We start from the raw sequence: 26,688 nt of genomic DNA, 5'->3' as shown, positions 1-26,688 counted from the left end.
CACTTGTACTTTTACAAATATCAAAATCAATATTCAGCCACATAGAGAATGTATAAATCCACATTTCTAGCCTACTCTAGATGGTTTCAAATCATATATGTGTATATTCAGTGGTGCTGCCTGAAGGTCTCTTGGCTTTTCCCCAAGTGCTAGTTAAAAGCTTCTCCTATATAATTTTAACTCATTGCTATTGAAAAACATAACATCATCTCTCTACTTGACAATCAGGCTTTGTGTATCTTTTACAAAAGTTGAGCATATAAAACTTCTTATACACGATTTGCAGGCATCTAATCTTCTTGTTGCATTATCAGTGCCATAATAACAAGCAGTTAAAGTAGCAAAGTTCAGGTTGAATTCTAAGAATGATATTTTTTGCGTATGGAGGGAACTGTACATAAATTGTGTAGGAGGGGGAGATTGGAGGGTGGGCCCACATAGGAAGTGACTATCTCTTTTTTTTTATAAATTGTGTTAGAAGAAGGGTCGTTGTGGGGTAAAGGGAGAGGGGATCTTCAGACTGCAAGCCGGAAGGACTGACCTCCACCCCCCACCCTCCCAGGAACCTCAGAGTGCAATGGGGGTGGGAAACACGCAGCTGATGTCCTGATACCCTGAGGGTTTGTAGGACGCCCACAGCCTGCGCTCAACGCACTAAGAAACTGAAGAGGTGAGCCGGCTCCCAGGGGAACAGACTCCGAGCCCAGAAGAAAACACAGCTGATATGCAGAGCCCACCTTGATAATTAGATGAACCCCTCCAGACACAGAAGGCCTGTGCAGGAATCTGTCCCTGATAGGTACTTATATATACTAAGACAGCTGGCTCTTCCCCAGCACCATCTAAGATCCTTTCATTGTGATTCACGAGGCTCACTTTCTTCAATCCAAACAGGCAAGTTAACAAGCAATCCTCATGCCCACCAGTCACTACATTTCTAATGTCTGAATTGCCCATTATAATAGCAGTCCTGCTCCTTTTCTACTGGGCATATACTGCTGGAGATGTGGTGCCACTGAATATCCAAGCATTACTTGAAATGTCTAAGTTGAATATTTCCATTAATACCTGCTATTTGTGCTGGCCAATCTAAACATATCACTTACATTGTGGCCAATCCAGATCACAAGTACCTGGCAAAGACCCAAATAGTAGCAACATTCCTTGCTACCGATCCCAGGACAAGAAGTTGCTTCCCCCATGTGTGTCTCAGTAGCAGACTATGGATTTTTCCTCCAGGAACTTGTCCAAACCTTTTTTAAACCCTTCTACATTAACTGCTGTTACCACATCCTCTGGCAATGCATTCCAGAGCTTAACTATTCTCTGCGTGAAAAAATATTTCCTCCTATTGGTTTTAAAAGTATTTCCCTGTACTTCATCTAGTGTCCCCTAGTCTTTGTAATTTTTGATGGATTAAAAAACATAGATGCCTGTGTGCCTTTATAATATAGACTTCCAGATCCAGCCCCAACAGCACACAAATGCCAAATATACAAATTTGTTTTCATAGTGTGGAACGTTGCCTGCTACAGCACTTGCACCGGCTCTTCAGCGCATTTAGTGAGCCTTATATGAGTGTCCCCTGATGAAGATGTTTTGATTACACCAAAACTTGGATCCTAGTTGGGACTATATTTAGGAATAAAGACTAATTTCATGAATAAAGATCTTCTCATTAGTTGAATAGACACCTACTTTGCCTTTTACTGGACTGTCTGGATTTTAAGGCGAGGTGTTGTTCTCCTTTTTGCCTGCTTGTACAAATTTTACACCAGCTCCAGAGAAGGTATAAATTTGTATGTGTTCTCTACACTAATGCTACCCCTTTAGTTTTTCTGAATTGATTCAAATCAATTTGTTTTGGAAAAAATCGGATTCGCCAATTCAGGCTTTCCCTCTGCCACTGCCAAAGTGGGGTGCTATACTGTGTTGCTTCCTCTGCTGGCGCTGTGGGACTTGCAAAAGGGGGTGTAGTGCTGCGCTGTTGCTGCTATTAGACCCATGCAGGAGGGTTCTGCTTTCCATCTCTGTTGCTGCCTGTGGTGTACCAAAGGCGAGGTGTCCACCCCAGGTGCAGACCATAAGGGGGTGCTCTCAGGGTCACCATTGTGCTCTGGGAACTCCTTCCTCTTCCAGCAGACTTCACATCTGGCCCTCTCCCTTGTATCTACGCCTGCACCCCCTTCCCTGCAGCCCTCTGTGGTGACTCTGCAGTGATTAAGACAGGCTGCCAGCATCGGGGCCTTCCCTCTGCGAGTCCTGCTTATGAGGAAAAAGGAAGTTGAAGCAAAGCAGGCAGGACTCTTAGAGGGAAGGCCCCAGTGCCGGCAGCCTGTCTTAATTGTTGTCAAGTTACTGAAGAGGGCTGTGGAGAAGAGGAAGAGGGTGCAGATGCAAGACTTGTGGGAAAGAGGGGCAAGAGGAAAGGTGTCAAACTAGGCTGGGAGAGGGCGGGTGGAAAATGCGGGCTATAATGTGTGGGAAGAAGGGAAGAGAGGGGGGAAATGGGTAGAAAGGAGAATGCCAGATGAAGGACTCCGTTGAGAGCGGCCATACCACGGAGAGGAGGGGAGAGAGAATAGAGAAAGATGTCATACTGGACTGTGGAGAGGAGGGAGGGTGGAAAGATGTTGGCTACATGATTTGAAAACAAGGGAAGGGGAATAAGCTGAAAATGAAAACAAACTGTGACACCGAGAAGAGAAGGGGCAATAGGAATATAGAGGTGACATGCTAAAAGGGGGATAGATAGGAACACAGAGGGAGCAATGCTGAAATGGGAGTAGATAGGTTTACAGAGGGAGGCAATGCTGAAAGGCTAGATAGGCACACAGAGGGGGATAATACTGAAATGGAGGGTTAATGGGGATACAGATGGGGCAATGCTGAAAATCGGTAGAACTGATAGGGACACAGAGCAATGCTGGGGGGGAGGTAGTGCTGATAAAGGAGAGGTGAAGTACTGTAGAGATACAGAGAAGCAATGCTGAAAAGGGGAAAATAAGGACATTGAGAAGGTAGATGGTGAACATGAGAGGATAAGGACAGGGACACAATGAAGATTCTGGAAAAGAGGTGAGATAGGGATATAGGTGAGATGGTGATGCTGGAAAAGAGGTGAAATGGTGACACTGACTGGACACAAAGGGGAAATGCTGGATCATGGAGAGATAGGGGCTCAGGCTGGATGGAATTGGGAGAGAGAGGGCCAAGCCATATGGAAGAGACATTGAAAGAGGGCAGACATTGGAAGGAATGACTCAAGAGTGAATAGAAGATGAGGAAAGCAGAAACCCAGAGCCACAAAAGTAGATAAAAAGATTTTTTTGAGGGGGGGAGAGGAGAGGGGTTTGCTTGAGGATAAAGTAGAATAGCTGTGTTAATAAATGTTTATAATTTGAAAATTGGACTAATTTTAATGCATTTTTGACTAGCTTTAAGAGACCAAAACCCCTTTCCTCAGGTCAGGAAAGGACACCGTAACAGCAGTATATGACACTGACCTGAGGAAGGAGATTTTGACCTCTGAAAGCTAATAACATGATATCTTATTTTCCATGTTTGTTTTATTTCAGTGTGGTGATTTTGCACAGTAGTAGGGGACATGCATCACTGTTTCTGTGGTGCTGCATTGTATGCAAAATCTGGCATCTTAGCGTACAAGTTTCATTGTTGTCTACATATTCTATTTTTAGTTTGCAGCTACTTATTCTATACTGGGTGAGAGTGTATCTGTGTTGTGTGTGTGCAAAAAAAAGACATGCTTTTCTGTTGGCATTGACTGTGCAGGATCGTCTGCACTAGTCTGGCTTATTTAGTTTTATATTGGGGTTGGAGAGAGAAAGGGGGAGGCAGGGTTGTGAAGAGGTTGCTAGCTAATTTTAAAGCTATAATCACAGAAAGCGAATTGAATCGTTTCAAATTGAAAAATCAATTCAATTGGCAAAATCAAATTAAATCAAAATTTTTTTTCCTGAATCAGACTGCTCTACTCTACACAGTTTATCTCCCACTAAGGCCCATCCGATAAAATAGCAAGTCTATCAGAATCCTGCTATCTTGAACAATGCTACATGCAAACAGCTTTTAATTAAAAATATTACTTGTAATCCCCGTTTTTTAGAAAGGCTGTGGTAAAAAATGTAAAATGATTGTACAAGATATTGTGTGTATATAAATTCTGTGTAATGTGCAAATTATCAGTAACTTACCTAGAGCTCCAATCTGTGAGGATTCAGTGGGATATAAGAATACACATAACATAACATTTGCCTCTTAAGGTCTCTGCTCTCTATACTTCCTCTGAATATCTGCTTATTGTATTTCGCTGAATGTCCAGCTCTCTTGATTGTAAACCGCCTAGAAGTCGCTAGATTGTGGCGGTATAGAAGAATAAAGTTATTATTATTATTATAACATTTAGACAAATATTTCTTGAAGTATCCATGTCCATTGCAACTGGCTCCTTCTCTGCCTAACCTATGCCAATAGGAACACCTACTCTCAGATAACATAAAAATAGGTGCTCTCTTATTAGCTGACTATCACTGTTCAGACAATTCCAAGTTATGGGGCTTAATGGTGCATCACAAGAATATTCTAAAACCTGCCCATTTTTTGGACAGATAACTTTAAGCATATACCTCTTCCTTTACAAAACTGCGCTAGTGTTTTTTGCACTGGCCACCGTGATAACGGCTCCAACGCTCATTAAATTTCTATGAGCCATCTGAGCTGTTACCGCTGAGGCTGGCTCTAAAAACGTTAGCGCGACTTTGTAAAGGAGGGGGATAATGATTTATACCTCCAAATTATCCATTCATCTGCCTCACAATCACTTGCACGGTCAGTGCCTCTGCCAATTGTGTAAATATATATTTTTTTAATATTGACATCACATGTTAGTGCTATTTTCCTTCCTCAACCTAAACACAATCTTAGAAAGACTCCTTCACAGTGTAACTAAAGTATGTGTACTGTGAAAATTTCTGCATAAAATTAAATGGACTGAGGAAAGCTATTTTCAGATAGGGGAATTTAGATGTGTTAATTCTTTTTAATGAAACTAGATTGCTATGGGAATTGTCGTCCTGATGCATAGCGCAGGGTACATTCAAAAGTTGTCTGCAGTACTTGCAAAAGGGGTCTTAATTATGCTCTTCCTTGTCTTCAGCTGCAAATGAATCCAGAGACTTGTGGGCTATGACCATCTACCAGCAGGTAGAGATAGAGAGCATTAAATTGAGCTCTGTCACATAGGATGTCATGCTCCTTGGTTAGCCTGTGTTATCTATCTCCAGCAGACAGATGGATGATCTCTCACAAGCTCCTAGTTGTCTTTGGTACTTTGTTCCTGTTATGAGTTTCTCAGTCTCATTGAGCTGCGGGTGTTTAGGCTAAGTGGTGCCTACTGTAGGGGATATACTTGGTGGCACACAGGTCCCTTCTCCATCCTATCCTTCCTCTAGGCTGCTGCCCCATTCTCCTTCCTCACAAGAAAAATAAATGGAGGGAGACATTTTTTGGCATCTTCTAAATGCCTGCAACCACTGTTTGGAGGGAACTAAATTAATTCTGAGCCACTAAAACCTGCTTTAGTTCTGTCAGCCTTTTACAGTGGTGAGTACACAGCTTTGAATGTGAAGATACCCCCAGCTCCAGCTCTGAATGTAAAACGCAGCCCTATCGCTGGTTATAGGGCACAGCCCTTTCTCTCAGTGCAGAGCATGTCTGAGTCTGTGGATATCAGACACAACTCTATCACTCTATCTTTGAATGTTGTGTGCAACTTCTTCTTGGGGTGTTGTGCATAATTCCATATTGGGATATTGAATGCAAGTCTTTCTCAGTTTGTCAAGCTTAATACTGCCTCTGGATGTCGAGCACAGTTCTGTCTCTGGATGAAGGTCATAGCTCAATTGCTGGATGGGGAGTACAGCTTCATCTCGTGGTGTAGAGCGTTACTCCATTTTCACATCAAGCACTTTTCCAGCTCTGATTGTAGGGCAATCCTCCATTTCAAAATGGGCAGCTCACCTCCATCTCTAACTGTGGAAAGGCAGCTCTACCTCTTAATATAGAGTGCAACTCCATTGCAGTCGGAAGAATGCCGTTGCATCTGTATGTGCTCAACTTCATTTCTGTATGTTAAGCACTGCCTTCCTGCTTCTTAGAACACTACTTTCCCTCTACCTGTAGAGCGCAGTGTCAATTCTGCGAGGAGACCACAGCTTCTTCCTGTAGGTGGAGTCCTGAGTCACCTCTTTACGTTGTGCATACCTTCATCATCGTTTGTGGACCTCAGCTTTATCTCATGCTCAGCCTTTTTCAGCCTATGGTGAATGCCTTCATATCTGTGCAAAGTCCGCGGCCTCATCTGTAGGTAAAGTGCCTTTGTGGAACTTAGCTTCATCTTTGTCTGGGGAGCATGGCTTCATTGCTGTATGGGGAGTGCAGCTTCGGCCCAGTGTATTCAGCATGGCTCTGCCTTGAGGAGTAAACATGGCTGCGGGAGCAGCAGCTTAATTCTTAAAAAGAACCTCAGATTTTATACAATACTTGAGCAAAGCTTCATCTTTAATGTTGGTCATTGCATCTTCCTGCTGAGACCTTGCAACTTCTCCCAGGTTAGGAGTCCTCTATTTCAGCTCTGCCTCTGATGGAGGGGCATGACTTCAGACCTGGTGTGGGGTCCAGATCCAGCTCAGAGTATGAAACACAACTTGGGTTCAAACTGCAAAGTGCATGCATGGGAACACAATTCCATTGCTGAGAGTAGACCGAGCCTTCTCTGTGGGCACTGGTCTGCCCTGTTTCTAGGTATAGTTTCTGCCCCTTTGGGGCTGTATGACTCCTTTTCATCTTAGCACAGGTCTTCTGTTCGAGCTTTACTAGCTCAGCTTAGCTCCATGCAGTATTGGATTTGGTGTTCAGTTTCATAGCGATTGGTGGTCCATGCCCTCTCACTTAAGCACAGGCTTCACTTCATTGCTCAGTTGCAGTTCTCCGGTCATTCTCAATAATTGCCATGCTGCTATGTGGCTTTTCTGGTCCATGCTCTTCTTAGGCTGGTTACCCACAACTATGTGGTGGCTGTGGGTCCTTATCCTCTTCTGGTCAGCGACAGCGAGTGGCTTCTTTCTATTTTAACATTTAGTCCCCATATCTGGGGGTGAAGGATATCTTTCTTCAGAACTTGCGGTCACTTGGTTTCATTGGTTCTCAACCTCTGAGAGGCAGCTAGCTTACTAGCCTCCTTTGTGACATTGGCTTCTCCGCATAATTTTCATTATCCCATGCTAATGAGAACTGCTTTGCTACGTCTCGCAAGTCTTTGGATTCATCTGCTGCTGATGTCAAGGATGGAAAATTGTCTTACCTAATAATTTGCTTTCCTTTAGTCACAGCAGATGAATCTAGAGTCTCACCCCCACCCCCCTTTCTTATTTCCTTTTCTTACTTAGGTGTTTGGCTTTCTGGCGTCATCAAGTTCTGGATGTTGTCAGAGTCACATCTAGTGGCTGTAAGGAAGAAATTCCACATATCATTTTCACTAATTGTTGTTCTGCTTTGTTATGAGAAATACTGACTGACCAAGAAGCAAGACTTCCTGTGTGACAAAGCTCAGCTTAATGCTCTCTATCTTCACCTGTGATAAAATTCCTTGAATCAAGCCTAAAATTATATAAACTTGTGGAACGATGACTAGACATGGATATAGTTGCTTTCTTATTTTTCCTAGAAATCTGTTATTTTTATTTTTTATTTTAAATTCTTTATTGATTTTCTCAAGTATACAAAAAGTGCAACATTTAAACATTCAAAATTTCAGTAAATAGCACTTATATACTTGTATTAAACATGAATCAATTAACCATACCCTCCCCACCTCCCTGTCCTGGATGTACATGCATATGAATAAAAACAACTAAAATCTGGCAGGTAAATTATTAATCTTTAAGGTATTTAAAAAATGTATCCAATGGACTCCAAATTTCTTTAAAATTTTTGATCATTCCTGATTGCTCTGCTAACATTCTTTCATATCGGTAATATAAACAGAGCATTTCCCACCAACAAGTAAAATTTAGACGATCCCAGTTTTTCCAATTTGTAGTAATTAATTGTATGGCCACACCTGTCATAATAATAAGAAGTCTATCTTTATTGCTATCAATTTTACTTTTAGGTATCAACGATGTCCCACGGAATAGAGACTCCTAAGACACAATTTTTTTTGCCCCAAATTGATTTCAGAAATTAAGGCCCTCTTTTACAAAGGCGCATTAAGCATTTTAGCGCGGATTTAGCACACGCTAATTCAACGCATGCGCTAACCAGTAATGTGTCCATAGGACAACATGAATGCTTTAGTGTTTAGTGCGTGTTTAGCGTGCGCTAATATTAACACGCGCTAAAAAGCTTAGCGCACCTTTGTAAAAGAGAGGGTTAGTATCAGTGGACAATGAAATAAGAGTTGATCTAATGTCCCCACTTCAAGATGACAGTGCCAGTATCTATTAGATTTTGTATTATCTAATTTCTGTAATCTTACTGGGGTCCAGAAAATTCTATATAAAAGGAAAAACAAGGTTTGTCTTTTATTTTTTAATTTGTTTTGTTTTTTTGAGGCTGACTCAATGACTTAGTGGAAGTATTATAAACTAGCATGTGAAAGATCTGATTTGATTCCTGGGCCTTGTTTCAATTCCTAGGCTAAGTGGTGATGCTGCAGAGGTAGCAGTCACAACTATGGAAGAAAAGGGGAACCAGCAATACTGGATCGGATCACGGCTTCATCAATCCATGCATCCAGTCTCTGACTGTAGCCAATCCATGTCTCAAATACTCAGCAGGATCCCATGAATAGATTCTTTCTTTCCTTATTGCTAACACTCAGAGATAAGCAGCTACTTCCCAAGCCTTCATGGCTAATAATGGTGTATGGACTTTTCCTCCAGGAACCTGATCAAGCCTTTTTTTTTTAAATAAAAAAACAGGAATACCAATTATGTTGACTACATCTGTGAACAAATTCTATAGCTTAAATTTTGCTGAGTGGAAAAAAATACTCAATCAGTGCTCATTTGAACCATTGCTCAATACTAACACCCATTGACTGAACTTAGGTGTACAGTGCTCCCCCAAAATTTGTGGGGGTTCTGTTCCAGGAACACCCTCGAATTTTGAAAAACTGCAAATGTGGTTTTGAGTCTGTAAAAAGGCAGGAGAGGGCAGCTGGGGTGCCAGCGGGTGCAGTAAATCATACCTGGTATGCTCGGGCAGGGGGGGGAAGGGGTGGAGGAGGAGGAATCGGCTGTGCAGAAGGCTGATTGACTTTTCCGGGGGGGGGGGAGGGAGAGAAGAGGAGGAATCAGCTGTGCAGAAGGCTTATTGGCTGACCAGGGGGGGGAGAAGGCTGATTTGTGGACTCATTCCCTGTATTTTCCGACCGGAAGAGGCAGTCAGAACATACCGCAAATAACTGAATCCGCGACTCGCGAATTCACAGGAGAACACTGTATATCTAATCTAATTTGAATTTCTGTATCACGTTTATCTGGTACAAGTTCAAGGTAATTTACAAGCTACAAGGCCCATATAGTAAAATGGAGACTTATAATTACATTATCGTAAAAGTATAGTTTACACAATTACAAGGAGATTATAAGCTTAGGTTCACATACGAGTATGATTTGCAGGATTTCACAGAAATGGAAGAAAGCTGAGCCATTAAAATGTTTAAAAAAGTATTTAGACTGAATAAGGAATTGTAGAGTCAATGGGTTTGGTTTTTTGAAATGATTATATTGTGAGGTCTGTTTTTCAGATGAGGATAGTTATAATTAATTTAATATATGCCAATCTTAGATTAGTGGGGAGACTGAGTTGCTGGGTTGTAAGGATTTGTCACACAAGTAGGTTTTCATTTTCTTCCAAAAGCTGAGGTAGTTCAACTCATATGTACCAGATTCAAAAAGAAATCAGTCTATATAGCTCTCAGCCAAGAACTGACATTACAATAACTAGGCCAGTGAAGGCTATAAATCTATGAAAAATATCCTGGCTAGCTGCAAGAAGATAAGGAGATAAGCATTACCATATTGAGACAAACTGAAGGTCTGTCAAGCCCAGTATCTTGTTTCCAACAGTGGGCAATCCAGGTCACCAATACCTGGCAAGATCCCTTCCCCCCAAAAAAACCCCAACAACACCCCCACCAAACAGATTTTATGCTGCTTATCCAAGAAATAAGTAAATGGAAGCTCATGATGGCATTATCTACTAGAGACTAGTTCCAATTGAGCTGTAAGCCCAAAAAGAGCAGAAGGAACCTGCTAGCCAAATACACTATTAAAATTAAAAGAGCTCTGATTTTGCATCACAGAAGCTTCAATGGTCTGTCATCCAGAGAGTGCCTTGTGTGACCTGATCATAGGCATGTGACAAAAACACATGCGAGATCCAGCTGAAGTTCTGAAACCAACTTGACAGACACCACTGTTCTACAAATCACTACATTTAAATTCTTTAGCTTGTCTCTGATGCAATTTAATGTATTTACTTAAAGCAGTACGATTTTATGTCAGCAAATCTTATTTTTTCACAGCACCCGTGTTGCTTCTATAAGAAAATGTTTTACATTTATAGGTGTTCTAAGTTTTGATTGGTTGAAGTTTTATTTGATGTAATGTAGCCAGTTGCTTTTTTATTGGATGAATTGTGCTGTTATGAGTACATAAAAATCTCTTGCTACCAGTTTCTTTTGGTTTAATAGTTCAACTAGGGTTACCATATTTATGAAGATAAAAAAAAGAGGATGCATGGCCCTGCCCCCCCCCTCCAAAGTGACCCACACAACCTAGCCTCCTTCCCTTCCTCCTCCATGCTTCTCAGGATGGTTACCTTTCTTGTGGCTGCGAGTGTCACCCGCAGGTGAGAGTTGTGTCAGTTGCAGTCTTGCTGCAGGTAGCTGTGGTCCCTCTGTTCTGCATGATTTTCTCTTTCCTTCTTCTCCCTCATCCCTCCTGCAATTCGTTCCTATTGTCCTATAATTCTCTCTCACTTTCCTCATTCACTCTATTTCAGCCTTACTGTATTCCAACCCTCATTCTGGTACCCCATCTCCGATGGCCTTTCTCACTGTATTCTAAGCCTCATTCTGGTGCTTCTATAGCCTCTTTTAGTGTGTTCCAAGTCTCACTCTAATTTTGAATTTGTCTTCTTCAGAGTTTGCTTTTTTTATTTTTAGGCCCGGCTTCTTCTTGTGCAGCTGCCAACTCCCTGCTGTGTCTCTGTGATGTTGCACAACAGGCATTTATTTCTCAAGTGCTACACTGGTCTTTGTTAGGGCACTGGTCTTTGACCTGGGGGCCGCCGCGGGAGCGGACTTCTGGGCACGATGAACCACTGGTCTGACCCAGCAGTGGCAATTCTTATGACAAAACAACAACTTTTAAAAAGATGCCTGGACCTCCTACAGAGCTCGGGTTTTCCTGGACATATGGTAACCCTAAGCTCAACCACTTTTAGATCATATCTAATATAAATCTTAGATTTATATACCGGATCATCCCTAAAGATATAGGACTCGACTCAGTTTACAATAAAAATATGTTTACAAAGATATGTTGATTTTAAGATAGATCTTTAGGAATTACATTCTAAAAAACGTTGAAGCATCATAGTTTTTTAAATTTTATGGAAAACCTGAAAGGAAATAAATGATCATATCTGTACAGGAAGGTCATGCCATGGTGCAATCAGTAGGAAGAAAAAAGATCGAGCAATTTTGCTGGTTGGTCAAAGGTTTGCTGGTTGGTTCAGTCAAAGGTTGATCAAGAACCTTTGACTGAAGGAAAAGATAACTTATGTATATGAATAGTTCTACAACCCAATCATACGATTTAGACAGGACAGCTGGTCAAATTTACCGGTACTTAGGTAGCTCTCTGAGAAAATACATTTTCTCACACAATTCTTTCACTGGATATGTTATTTCATGTTTCCTTTCTAATTAAAAACACTGCTGTTACATTTCTATGTATAATGTAATTGTTTTGTTAATTAACTATTGTAATCTAAATTACTAATATGTTCTTCTGAAGTTCAGCCTAGTTATATCAAGTTTTTAATTAGACAGGATTTTTGTTAAGAGAAATCCTAGCAGTTCACAGTTTCTTAAAACTTAATATACCACTTAGCAATCAGTGATCACAGCGGTTTACAGTATGGGTAAAAAAATACAATATATATAAATTTAAAATAGAAAAGAATTCCATTGTGAATAGCAAAGACCTAAAGCATGCCAAGCACACAACAGCAATACAAATAAAGAAAAATTTCACATACCAGACATTGACTCTGCCATATAAACTCCCGGAATAACCGAAAGATTAAATGCTTGAGTTAAAAATATGCCTTTATTCTTTTTATAAATTTAGGCAAAAATTATTTTTCCCAAATACTGGTAGGCAGCTAGTTCCTTAAAGCAGGTGCCAGTCAAAAGAAAGTAGTCTTGCGAGTAGACATCCAGTGAACATAAGAACATAAGAATTGCCGCTGCTGGGTCAGACCAGTGGTCCATCGTGCCCAGCAGTCTGCTCACGCGGCGGCCCCCAGGTCAAAGACCTGTGCTCTAACCGAGACCAGCCCTACCTGCGTTCGTTCTGGTTCAGCAGGAACTTGTCCAACCTTGTCTTGAATCCCTGGAGGGTGTTTTCCCTTATAACAGACTCCGGAAGAGCATTCCAGTTCTCTATCATTCTCTGGGTGAAGAAGAACTTCCTTACATTTGTATGGAATCTATCCCCTTTTAACTTTAGAGAGTGCCCTCTCGTTCTCTCTACCTTGGAGAGGGTGAACAACCTGTCCTTATCTATTAAGTCTGTTACCTTCATTATCTTGAATGTTTCGATGATGTCCCCGCTCAGTCTCCTCTTTTCAAGGGAGAAAAGGCCCAGTTTCTCTAATCTTTCACTGTAGTGAGAAGAATGACTATAATCTATGTTGTGATAGCAATCTTAAAGTTCTACTTGTGAAGAAAAGGAATAGTTAAAGAACCCAGATAAGAAGGCATATTAGTATAAGCTGAAATCTTCTGCCCAGTGTGTAGCAGTGGATAAAAATAGCAAATGGGATGCTGGGAACTATTAGGAAAGGAATGACATGTAAGATAAAGAATATTTATAATGCCTCTGTATTGCTCCCCTCACCATGAGTTTTGCATGCTATTCTGGTCACTGTATCTTAAAAAAGATTAGAAAAAGTTCAAAAAAGAGTGACCAAAATGATTAAGGGGATGAAACACTTCTCATATGAAAGGCTAAAGAGGTTAGGGCTCTTCAGCTTTGGGGTAGCTATGACAGAGGTCTGCAAAATCATGAGTGGTGTAGAATGGATAAAAGTGAATAATTTTTTTTACTTTCAAAAAGTATAGAGATTAGGAGACATACAATGAAGTTACAATGCATGGTAATACTTTTGAAATTAATAGGAGGAAATAATTTTTCACTCAACAAATAGTTAAGCTCTGGAACTTGTTGCCAGAGGATGTTGTTCTAGTGGCTAACTCTCTTGGTTTAAAAATAGATTTGGACAAGTTTCAGGAGGAAAAATCCATAGTCTGATAATGAGATATACATGGGGGGAATCTACTGCTTGCACTGACAGTGGTAGCATGGAGGATTCTGCCAGGTACATGTGATCAGGATTGGCCACTGTTAGGAGTAGAATACTGGGCTAGATGGACTATCAATCTGACCAGAATGTCTGTTATGTTCTTACAAAAATGCTTTGTATATTAATAATAAAATCTTAAACTTAATACTATAAGGAATGGGTAACCAATGAAATTGTATATATGGTGATGATACATGATCAAACTTATTGCAGTATTTTTGCACTGTTTGCAACCATTTAAGAGTAGAAGCAGGTGGACCAGCATATATAGAGGGGCATAATCAAAACTAACATCTAAGTCCGATTTGGACATAGGGTGCTAGTCATCCAAAGTCAGCAGCGGGAAAAGTACGTCCAAAATATTTTTTCAAAAATCGTCTGTCTGGACATTCAGGCATTTGATTGTCCAGACCGCCACTATGTCTATCTTTATACCACATTCTCAACCAAAAATTTGTCTAAGTCCCAAATGCTCAGAACAAGACTGTGAGAGGGGCCAGCATTTTGATGGACTGGCCACCCTGACATGACAACAGAGAAGTGGGGCACCTTGCAGGGCACTGCTGTGAACTTGCCATATAAACATCTCGCCAGAACTCCCTTATAGATTATGGTGAGCCCCTCAGAACACCCCCAAAACCCACTATACTCACCTGTCAACAACCTCAATAGCCCTTATGGCTGCAGGTAGCACCTATATGGCAGTACAGTAGTGTTTGGGCTTTTTTTGGTGGGCTCACATGTTCCACCATGAATGTAGTGGTTAGAGTGGCTTATGGGCCTGGGTCCTTCTTTCTTGCTAAAATGGGGATCTCCATAGAGAGAGTCTGGAAATCTCCAGCCTCTTTGATAGTGGTTCTGATCTGCAGGCTCTAAATCGACCCACACCAGATCTCTCCAGGCCCTACAATTGCAGAATGCACTGATGAAAAAAGTGTTTGGCTAACAAAGATATAGTCCAGCCTAGAATAGGTACCATGTGCCCTGGAGAGATGAGTGTTGTCCCTCTCCCTAGGGTGGAATACGCGCCACACATCCACTAGTTGTAAAGCCGAAACAAAGAAGTTCAGAATCACAAAGCCACCTCTACCTTCCCCCAAGTCACTGCTAGAGCAATCCTAGAGGGATCCATTAGCAAGTTCATGTCATCTGTGTTCATAACTGGGAGACTTGCCTTTAGCCCATAAGAACATGAGAATTGCTGCTGCTGGGTCAGACCAGTGGTCCATCGTGCCCAGAGGTCCGCTCATGCAGCAGCCCCCAGCCTTACCTGCATACGTTCCAGTTTAGCAGGAACTTGTCCAACTTTGTCTTGAATCCCTGGAGGGTGCTTTCCCCTATAACAGACTCCGGAAGAGCGTTCCAGTTTTCTACTACTCTCTGAGTGAAGGAGAACTTCCTTACATTTGTACAGAATCTATCCCCTTTTAGCTTTAGAGAGTGCCGTCTCATTCTCTCTACCTTGGAGAGGGTGAACAACCTGTCTTTATCTACTAAGTCTATTCCCTTCAGTATTTTGAATGTTTCGATCATGTCCCCTCTCAGTCTCCTCTTTTCAATGGAGAAGAGGCCCAGTTTCTCCAATCTCTCACTGTACGGCAACTCCTCCAGTCCCTTAACCATTTTAGTTGCCCACATGTACACCCCCAGTCTGCCCTAACTGTAGGTGTCTAGTTATGAGTGTGTGACTTAATGCATGCAGTCATATTAGCTTGCAATTTAGTAAAAGAGTCCTTTAATACATGTTAATACATTTATGTCTAAATTAGCTATCCACTGTTGAAAATCAATGCTAAACTCCTAACTTTCTCCTACCTGATCTGTTTTGAAAGGGAATAATTTAGGTTCCAGATAACCAAAGCTAAGATTCTAAATTCTTTGACAACTGTGGTTTATTTAGCTTAATGTACCACTGATTTGTGTATATACAGGATTGAGGTTTACAATACTAAAAATGGCAGAGGCACAGCATACTATCTATACATTAAAAGAATGAAATAGGAATTCCATTGCTTATTAAAGTTTAAAAGGATAATAAAAACATCAAGAAAACATCAAGATTCCAACATAACATATTGCATAACATACTTAAAGGCTTTGGTTTCCAGTTGTATTTAATCTGGAATCTTGCATGAATTTTTTTGATTCCCAATGGGACGGTGTCTTGCAAACTTTGCGTGCTGTAGCACACTAAACTGGCGGCTGCGGCTTGAGGGCAACCGGAAGTGCGAAGACATCGACACAGTGATGTCACGCGCAAGTGTGATGTCATCACATCGACATCCGCTCATGCGCAGAGGTCCTCCGGTGGAGGGTGATGAAAAAGAAGAGGCACTGAGAGGAGGAGAGACGCCAGGAGAGCGCTGGCAGCGGCTCACTGCCTACAGGATGTGCCTCTTTCCGCAAGTCAGCCAGCATTGGCGCCTCTCCTCCTCCTCCAGCATCTCGCGGCACACCTGAAATCTCCTGCGGCACAGTTTGCGATACACTGCAATAGAAGATGGGTTTTCTTAAAACTTGGCAGCAGTATTGTTCAGTACCACAGCAGTCCTGCATTTTTCTGTGGCTGTTGAGGAACACGCATAGTGTTTGCATACCTGGGGGAAAGAGGGAAACAATTATGCACCTCTGGGTTTCATTCCTTCTAAGAAATAGCATTGTAGTTTTACGCTCTGGAGAAAGCTTTCCTGTAGTCTTTAGTAGATTTGATGTTCCCTTACAGTTATTCAGAAGAGGTGAGGGGGAATTGTTTTTAAAAAGTAAAGTAAATGTCTAACAGGAAGGTGCATGGCTATGGGTGAATTTCAGTAGCTGAAATTATCATGTGTAGCTTGCCCTTTTCCTGTGGCATATTTTGCATTGCTCTCTGCCTCTTTGTTATATGTGGAAAGTTAACAGTAACTATGTGATTCACTCCACTATTCTTGCAAGCGTGCATTTTATGCTTTTCTTTTTTTTCTCTTTGGCTCTTTATTTTATGGATTCAGTTTTATCACATGCATATGAAAGATTTATATATCCCTTCAGTAATGAAACTTTGTACCTGCCATATGGTATTCATACACCTTCTGCGAGCTCCATAGAACAAAACTCATCCATTCTCTGTTATGACATTTTTGATCAAATATGAGACTCATTAAGAGAAGTGTCTGCTGGTGAAATGCTTTATGATACTTCTGGCTCTTAGGATAACACATACATATTTTTTCAGTTTGATTTTGATTTTTTTTTTTTTTTTAACAGGTGGTTTAATCCATCTAGTTTGGCTAGGGTGAAAAAAGTTTCATGTCCTCAGGATCAGATGGAAGGGAAAATTCTACAGGTTCTCAGTCTCAGCAAAAAGGACATAAAGGAACTTCTAGCTCATGTTCCAGATTTTACCTTTGATCTTCGATAAAGAGCTAGTAGATTTAGATATGAATGAAAGGCAAGAAGATAAGACAAAAAAAGTGTTGTAGAACTAAACATAAGAATTGCCATACTGGGACAGACCAAAGCCCAGAATCCTGTGTCCAACAGTGGCTAACCCAGGTCTCAAGTACCTGGCAGAATTTCAAAAAGTAGCAACATTCCAGAGCTGAGATTGTGATGTCATAATGCGTCATTGCACCAGTGCCTAAGAACCACCCTTATCAGTGATGGCGTGAAGTAGTGATAGGCCTCCTTTCCTATTAAAGAAGATCTATCACTACTCAACACCATCAAACTTGACTCTTCCACAGTCCAAATTGTACTCACTCTAAAATTGCTAGGAGTAATTCTTGACGACAAACTCAGCAACCATGACCAAATTAGTGCTGCGAGAGATTCACTCTCTTTCTAAAGTTCTAGATTCATCATCCATAAACATTTTGATCCACTCCCTGGTGATCTCCTGCCTCGATTATTGTAACGCCTTATATAAAGGTATAACCCAATAAGAAATTAGACGGCTGCAGATTGTGCAGAATACATCAATTAAAATAATATTCCACGCTAAAAAGTTTGATCAAGTATCGCCCCTACTGAAGGAGTAGCCTAGCGGTGATAGCAGTAGGCTGAGAACCAGGGAAACCAGGGCTCAGATCATGCGTCTCCTGTTGACATTCCTTGTGATCTTGACCAAGTCACTTCATCCTCCATTGCCTCAGCTACAAACTCTAGCCACAGTGAATATTCATGAGTTAGATTTGCATGTCATTGAGGCAGTACATGCAAATCCATCTCATGAATAGTCATTGTAGATATCCTGAATACCCGATGGGACTAGGTGTGTCCCAAGGACTGGGTTGGGAATGGCTGGTACAGTTTATTAAGGCAAGGCCCATAGGCAAAACAGAGACCTTGTAATAGCTAGTTTGAGCTAACTGTTATAAAATGGCCTCCTCAAGGTCCATGAGGAAAAAAAAAAACCTTACTCAATCAGGCAATTAAAATTGGAGACATGGAAAGCCTATTTTATGTGAAATGTAACTGAGCTTCATCTTGGGTTTAGAAAAACAAATAAGTTTAATCTAAATCCAGGGCTTGCTGCTTAGTAAAGTGCACATTATTATGATGTATATCCCATGAAATACAGTGTCATTTGCAGGATACAGACTGTAAAGTTTACCCAGCACTGTCCTCACATTCTAAATCAATGGCGCTTCTGTCGAAGCTCTCCCCAGCCCATCCAAAATAGAATTGCCATATATGGGACATAGACCATGCAGACTACCCAGTACCATATACCTTCTATTATTTTATATGAGCTTTCAGTGTTTTACTATATGTCCCATCTTTACATGTCTGAAGCTTAGACTAACAAAATAAATTATGGTAGATGAAGACCAAAAAGGGCCAATCTAGTCTATGTCCATTTTTGGTAGATAATATAACATAATAGATGACAGCAAATAAAGACCTAAATGGTTCATCCAGTCTTTCCAACAGTTACATTAAATTATGATTCATGATTAAATTCATTATTAAATCATATGTATACTTGATCTTCTTTCTTTTGTCATTTTTGGGGCACAGGCATTGTCCTTATTTTCCAACTACTAGAGTTGCTGCCAAAGTCCACTCCAGCCTATTCTGATCTGCTTTACCATACACAAGTCAGCCTGGCACTTGGCTTAGTTCCTCACCACCAGCGTCACTGTCTAAACACCATTCAGCACATCAATATTCATGCAGTCATTTAATTTTTATACCATCCTTTTCCTAAATAGAGATCCTGGCTGTTCATCCCATAAGAACATAAGAAAAGCCTTACTGAGTCAGATCATGGTCCATCAAGCTCAGTAGTCCGTTCTCACAGTGGCCAATCCAGGTCCCTAGTACCTGACAAAACCCAAGAAGTAGCAACATTCCATGCTACCGATCCAGAGAAGCAGTGGCTTCCCCCATGTCTTTCTCAATAACAGTCTATGGGTGTTTCCTCCAGGAAATTGTCCAAACCTTTCTTAAAACCAACTACGCTATCCGCTCTTACCACAACCTCTGGCAATGCGTTCCAGAGCTTAATTATTCTCTGAGTGAAAAAATATTGCCTCCTATTGGTTTTAAATGTATTTCCCTGTAACTTCATTGAGTGTCCCCCAGTGTTTGTAATTTTTGACAGAGTGAAAAATCGATCCACTTGTACCCATTCTACTCCATTCAGGATTTTGTAGACTTCAATCATATCTCCCCTCAGCTGTCTCTTTTCCAAGCTGAAGAGCCCTAACCTTTTTAGTCTTTCCTCCATCCCCTTTATCAGCTTGGTCGCTCTTTATCATACAGATCCCCATATAGAACCCAACAGCCAGATCCACTTTTTTGTTTGAGTTTCTTGATTGCTGACTTTCTTTTAACATGACCAAAGCAATTTGCATACTACATACAGGTACAGTAGATATTTTTCCCTGTCACTAGTGGGCTTACAATCTTTGTCCTTGACAAGGGCACCTATGTGGAAATTTCCAAAAGTCACATTTTTGTGTATATGAGTGAAACAACATATGTGCCTATCTCTCTTTATAAAGTAAACTGCTACAATGGCCCCTAAAAATGCACAAGTACTCTTGCACAAATTTACATCTGCTCCAAAGAGGTATAAATGTGTGAATGTTCTCTTATGTGTGGTCAGCATTTTATAAAAATACACCAGTATATCACAACTCTCCCCTTGCTCTGTCCAAGCCACATCTTTGGGAATGCCTACAAATGGTATGCCATCTTGTTGGCATGTATGTAAAACATGCTTTATATTTGAAAAATACTTTATAAGTACTGTTCAAACCTGTCAAAGTAATACCATTGCTGTTTATGGCTGTTAGAATGGCTCCATGCAGATTACTCCCAGAATTATTTTGTAAATCCACTGTTTGTAAGGTTGCAGCCTCTGTTTCATACAAGTTACCCTATTGCTTTCTGCAGTTTGGGATTGTAACTAAATTTGATTTTTGTTAAATTACACCTGCTCGCTGATTTGTATTGCACCGGATGGTGCCTGGTATTATTGCACTAACCCAGTAGCTGCTAGACATTTTCTGGGCCACTTCAGATGCTGTGGTTGTGTTTTGCAGCTTTAAATCATTGACAGAGATGTGCAGTACCTTGCCGGCATATGTTCTGTAGCATATAAAAAGCAAAACAAAAGGGGGAGGGGGGCTTCAAATAGATTATAATAGGGGTTGGGCATGATTACTAAGGGTCTCTAGTAGAATATATTAAGTATTGGAGAGCAATGTTTAAATGGGTTGTAGGGTGTATAAGAAGTTGAGTCACCATAAAAATAAAGGCCCTCAGGGTAGCTTACAGGGGAGGGCATCAATTAAGTTATAGTTTGTATTCTGCTTCTCAGACTGTTGACCTGACCAATAGGGATCACAGCAAAAGTACAACACTACTAAAATAAAGATATACACCCTAAAGCACCTACTATAGCCTCCTTGTGACCCTGGGCATGGCCGCTTGGCACTCCATTGCCCCAGGTACAAAAAAACCTATGGCCTCTTTTACAAAGCTGTGCTAACGGCCCCGATTTAAAGAGATTTAAAGGGCTTTGGGGCTGTTGCCGCATGGCTTTGTAAAAGAGGCCGTTAAATTGTTAGCCCACTAGGGACAGAGATGGTACCTGCATATAATGTGTACAGCGCTTCATATGCCTAGTAGCGCTATAGAAATGATTAATAGTAGTAGTAGTAGTAGTAGTAATAATTACTGCTTAGTACAGGACAGGTTTCCTCAGTGCTTCATTTCTGACCTCTTGCTACCAGGGGTCCTCTGGGTTTTACCTTCTGCTTTTGTGTTTTGTTTTTGTGTCCACCACCTTCTCAAGGAGGACATTCCAAGCATGCAGCATTCATTCTATGAAAAAGTATATTTGCTGATGTTCCTGAATCTATCCCCAGGAGTTTCCTATTTTGCCCCCTAATTCTATAACTTCCTTTCTATTGAAAAAAAAAGTTTGTTTCTGGTGCATGATTAATATCTTTTAGGTGTTTAAAGGACCCTTTTACTAAACTGTTAAGCACTAAGGCCCGGATTCTCTAAATGGCACTGTTTTTTTAGGTGCCAGTAGGCACCTAAACTCAGTGGAAAATGCTGTGCAAATGCTGTTTTTCATTGATTTTCAAGGTGCCTATTGACACCTAAAAAATCAGCACTGGAATTGCACCTCCTTAGGCAATTTATACTGCCTGTTGCCTGAAGTGGCTTTAGGCAGCGTAAAGCGCCTATGGAGGGGTGATTCACATCAAAGGTAGGTGCCAGAAATGTAGGCCTGGAAAACCCTGGCCTACCTTTCTGGTGCCTACCTTTGGCGGAGGCACAATTCTGTAACTGGTGTGTAGGAATGCTACAAAAGAAACACACATGCAATCTTAGAATCGGGAGGAGGCACTAGTAAGGACTAGCTCCGAGTCCCTATTTATTATGCTTCTAAGCTAATGACATCATAGTAACTCCCTCGTTTACACATCTCATGATTGGTGGGTACAAAGGTCCATGATTTTACATTGGGGAATACAAAGATAGGTACATGCTTTTTACCTCGTGCTTTTACCTCGTGATCATCCTCTAACTCAGCACTTAGGGCCTGATTAACACATGGACAGGGTCTGAGTCTATGCACATATGCAATGCCTGTGCAATGCCTGTCAGCTGATGTCCTTACCAAATAAGGACAGCTCAAATAAGATAAGCATGTGACAGTCCAAAGGTTATAATGCATGCTCCTTAGCCTAAAGCTGTAAGCAAAGTTTGATTGTTGCCCATATAAGGATGCTTAAACAAGATAAGGAAAAAGGGTAAATGTGTGTCAAGTTAATATGTGACAAAAGTCTTGTGACAAGATGCTAGTATTTTTCCTTTACTTAGAATGGCTGCATGGCAAGAAGGGAAAGGGAATGAGAAACAGGGCCTCAGATCCAAACACAGGCCTAGATCCACACACAGGCCTAGATCCGCACACAAAGCCTAGGTCGGTGTGCCGACCTGGCCTGCATTCAGAACCGCCTGTGTGCTGACCCTGCCTGTGTTTTGATGCCCTGGATCAGAACTTATCAGATCTCCATCCCTACACTGGTGCCATTGCATGATTGACAAGCGATTGGCAGCCACTTTTAAGGCAGTCACTGACAACGGTGCCGGTTAGAGAATCCGGGCTTAAGGGCCTGATTCTATAAATGGCACCTAAAACGGTCGATGCCTAGGGAAACCGTGCCTTTGGCATGTCAATCAAATTTAGGCCTCATTTGTAGAATTAAATCTACTGGTGCCTAAATCGAGTTTAGTGTCATTAGACGTCTACAATTTAAACGCCAGTATATTAGGCCAGGGTATTCCTGGCTTAAAATACTAGTGCCTAATGCTTTCCATGCCCAAACTCTGACCCCTAACCACACCTACGTTTCGTGTAGGCACCTCGACAATTTCCGCGTGAAACTTAAATTAATCATTTTTGAATTGGCTTTTAAAATAGTGTTTTCAATTATCACACCAATTAAGCCAATTTTTTAAAAAATTTATTTCGCGACAGGATTCAACTATGCGGCGCCTAGCCTAGGCATCTTATATAGAATCAGGCTCTAAATGCAGGAAAAAAATGGCCTAATGCAGGATGCGGTACAGCATTCTGCTTTTGTCATTTGTATGCACTAACCATGCAGTATTTATTTACTGGGGAAGGGGTGGAAAATGGGCATGGAAGTGGTATTTAGCTAGCACCCTGACATTAGCCATGTTAACTAAATAATACTGACTTAACTTGGGAGCCTGCAGCAGCTCCTAAATAGGAGACAGTAAGGGCTCCTGCATTAATTTCTTTCCGTGTCCTCACGCTAATGGGAAAATGAAATATTACTACTACTTATAATTTCTGTAGCGTTGCCATACGTACACAGCACTGTACATTATAATATGTAAGAGATAATCCCTGCTCAATAGAGCTTAAAATATAATCAAAACAGATAAACAGGACAAATAGGGGTTAGGGAATTTCTCACAGAGGGAATGATAAAATAGGCATTTCCAAGAGTTAAAAGCAGCCTCGATTATAGTCTAGATTTGAACACTGCCAGAGATGGAACTTGATGTAGTACTCAGGCAGTCTGTTCCAGGCATATGGTGTAGCAAGGTAGAAGGGACAGATGTGGAGATGGCAGTAGAGCAGTAGAGAAAAAGAGAGACTTACCCAATGAACAGCGTTCCTGGGGAGGAGTATAAGGAGAGATAAGAGAGGAGAGATACTGAGGAGAGCTGCAGAGTGAATGAATGCACTTGTAAGTCAATAAGAGAAGTTTGAAGTGTATGAGAAAATAGATAGGGAGACAATGAAGTGACTTGAGGAAAGGGGTAATGTGAACACAATGACAATGACAGAATGTAAGTCGTGCAGCAGAATTTTGAATAGATTGAAGGAGAGAGAGATGGTTTAGGGGAAGACCTGCGATAAGCAAGTTGCAGTAATCTAAGCGAGAGATGATAAGAGTGTGGAAATAATTGAAAAAGGCTGAATATATAGCTGTTCTAGAAATGGGCTTAGTGCGCAGGAAATTCCCGTGTTGGATGCGTTGAGCCCATTTGCTAGTGCAGCTTAGTAAAAGCAGTCCTAAATATCTTTATCATATGCCTCATTTCTTCTAAGTTGTACATATTTAGATTCCTGATTCTCATCTCACAAGATCAGATGCAGACCTCCCACTCTTTTGGTTGCATTCTGAATGTTTTAGATGGTCAGTTTCTAAATTGGTCAAATATAATCTTTCATGACCTTCAAAGAGTCTGTTTGTTCCAGGACTAGTAGGGCTACAAGAGTCCTGAACTTAAGCAAAAAAAAAAATAAAAAAAGAATCACATGGAAACTATTTTTAATTTATTACAAATTGATATAGTCCTTTTAACTAGTTATAAAAAGAAAAACCTAACGCAAGTCTAGACACAATGAAAATAGAACACAATACATCAGAAGAAGAAGAATATGGCTGTTGGCTCAATCATGAAATATTGATCTCAAGCAGACTTGCCAGCTTGCGCTGTTAAAAAAAAAAAAAAAAGGAGTCATCTCCTGTTTTGGCCAATAGTTTTACTGTTTGTCCACAATTTCCCTCTTTAAAAGCCTTTTACACCTACTACATTTCAGTGAAAAATTGACCTCTCTCCCTCTCTCATTCAAAAAACTGACTCTTGTACTTTCTGCCCTTAATAACATAAGGTTTTCCAGGTTGTGCTTATCTGACCTATATAGTAATATAGTAGATGACATCAGATGCAAACTAGTGATTCATTGACTCTACCTAGTAAGATAGTGACCGTACTTGATCCTAGTTAGCTGCCATGCCTTTGTTTAGGATCACAATTGCCATTCTATGCGAATTACCTCCCTACATGCTTTCCTTATAACTGCCACTCAGTGCAGGTTACCTCACATGCATCTGAATATTACCACATTTGCCCAAAGTGCATGTCCTTAACTGTTTGTTTGGGGCATGTTGCCATGTCGCTACTGAGCTTCATATGTGTGTTTTAGTCACAGTTGAGTAAACCGAGTTGTGAAGAGAAAGTAAGTTCCCCAAGATGTGTGAGTCAGAGCACCAAGTTAATTCAAAATCCTAGGACTTCCTGCCCATGTCTTTCTACCTGTGGTAAGGAGCCACTTAAGACAACCTCTTGCCATGCCTCTTTTCATTTTCAATTTTAGAATTGTGACCACAGGCCTTCCCTCCTCCCCTCCCAAGCTGTCCCAGTATATGTTAAGTTGTCTGTGTTCGAGTATAAAAAGGTTTAGCATCCATTTGTCTTTTTATGTTTTCTTTTGTGTAGGAGGGACAGCACTGTCATTAAAGAAGAAATAAAAGCATTTCTTGCCAATCGAAGAATTTCCCAAGCAGTTGTTGCACAGGTAACAGGTAAGAAAATCTGATTTCTTTCTTATATTCTTCCATTGTGGGGGGAACGTTGCTCAGTCTTTGTGAGCAAATACAGATGTCTGAATATTACTTGACTTTTCTGCACTGCAGTAGAGATCCGTTAGCTTAGTCATGATAATGTATGCTTTTGATTTAAGACCTATGTCACGTATATCATGGAACCACCCTGGTGAATCAGGTTCTTTAACTCTAGCTTGTGCCAGAATTTTTTATTTTATGCATTTTCTTCTTCATAACATTGAAACTAGTATAAAATTATTAAGTGATATATTTATGGTTATTTGTATGGATATGTTATCATACTTATTATAAGTTTAAAAATGAATAAAGATTTAAAAATAAAAAAAGAAACTAGTATAAAATGCCTATCATGCTTTAAGATTATGGCTTTTACCACTTTTATTTACTAGAAAGGGTGTCTTTCAGTTCATAAATTGTTATTCTGTTTCTTGACTCTCTCCTGGTAACTGTTAACCTGGAATAGGACTCCACAACCTTACCTGCTTATAGAACAAATTGGAAAGCAAAAGGAAACTACAACTTTCTGATTCCAGTTATAGAAACAACCAATAGAAACCACCATATAACGTGGAGAAACTAGTTAGACAGAAACGTGATCGACTGTTCCACCAGTATGCACCACAACATCCCCCAGAACTAGGGAGAAGACCTACAAAAACATCCCAGGATCAGATCCACCCCCCAAACAAACTCCCTCATCTACCCAAGAACATCACAATACACTAATACAGAATTTACATCAATAAAACGTGCATACATGAACATCAGATCCCTAGGCCAAAAGCCTGAGACAATAAGGGACTGGATAGAAACAGAAAAATTAGGATGCCTCTTCCTCACAGAAACATGGCTAACCTAGGACACCGACCCTAGAATAATCGAAGTCTGCCCACAAGACTACAAAATACATGTAGTGTGCAGAGACAAAAAAAGAGGAGGAGGACTAGCCATCCTAGCAAAAAACACCATAATCATTGCTCTCCAAGAAAAATCCTCCACACATGGACCTACTCGCCTGCCAACTATCGAGTCCCACTCTCAAAAGTACCATAACATGCCTCCTCTGCTACATAACACCAGGAAAATGGAACATAGCTAAACCAGAATTCAAATAATTTATACTCAGAAATTCCCTCACTTCAACCTACTCCTAGGAGACCTTAACCTCTATCTCAAAGAAGAAATTCCAAAAAGCGGATAGCCTCTTATCATTCCTCAAAAATCTTTCATACAGAATCCTGGACCCACAAACCACACATGAAAAAGGCCACCAGCTCGACATAACGGCCTTCATGACCCTACAACCCACCACACAAGAAATTTATACCACAAATGGAAACTGGGCACACACACTCTGGTCAGACCACTACATATATAACTTCAAAGTCAACTGGGCACGAGGCAAAGCCAAACAAAAAAAAACAAAACTTAACATATGAAACACACAAAAAGATCGACCCACCCAAATTCTGGAACAAAGTAGACACCATGATACAAGAAGAAACCCCAAAAGACTTCGTTAACCACTGGTGCACCCTAAGTGCAAACATCCTTGAAGACATGACACAGCCACTAACAAAAAACAGAATCTGCAGACGCTCAGACAAAT

At 40.8% G+C, this 26,688-nt stretch overlaps 1 protein-coding gene across 13 annotated transcripts in view; it reads left to right on the top strand.

The window, feature by feature from the left end:
• HMBOX1 (homeobox containing 1) overlaps positions 1–26,688 on the top strand; it is a 425,772-nt gene that overhangs the window by 220,824 nt on the left and 178,260 nt on the right. For all 13 annotated transcript variants that reach the window (XM_033938850.1, XM_033938859.1, XM_033938852.1 and 10 more), the window contains one exon: positions 24,952–25,037. In XM_033938850.1, coding sequence (XP_033794741.1) covers positions 24,952–25,037 — 86 coding nt within the window. The remainder of the gene's footprint in view (positions 1–24,951; positions 25,038–26,688) is intronic.

The sequence above is a fragment of the Geotrypetes seraphini genome, chromosome 3 (assembly GCF_902459505.1).
Source record: "Geotrypetes seraphini chromosome 3, aGeoSer1.1, whole genome shotgun sequence".
NCBI lineage: Eukaryota > Metazoa > Chordata > Amphibia > Gymnophiona > Dermophiidae > Geotrypetes > Geotrypetes seraphini.
The sequence above is the reverse complement of the archived record's forward strand: the minus strand, read 5'-3'. Positions and strand labels throughout refer to the sequence as shown.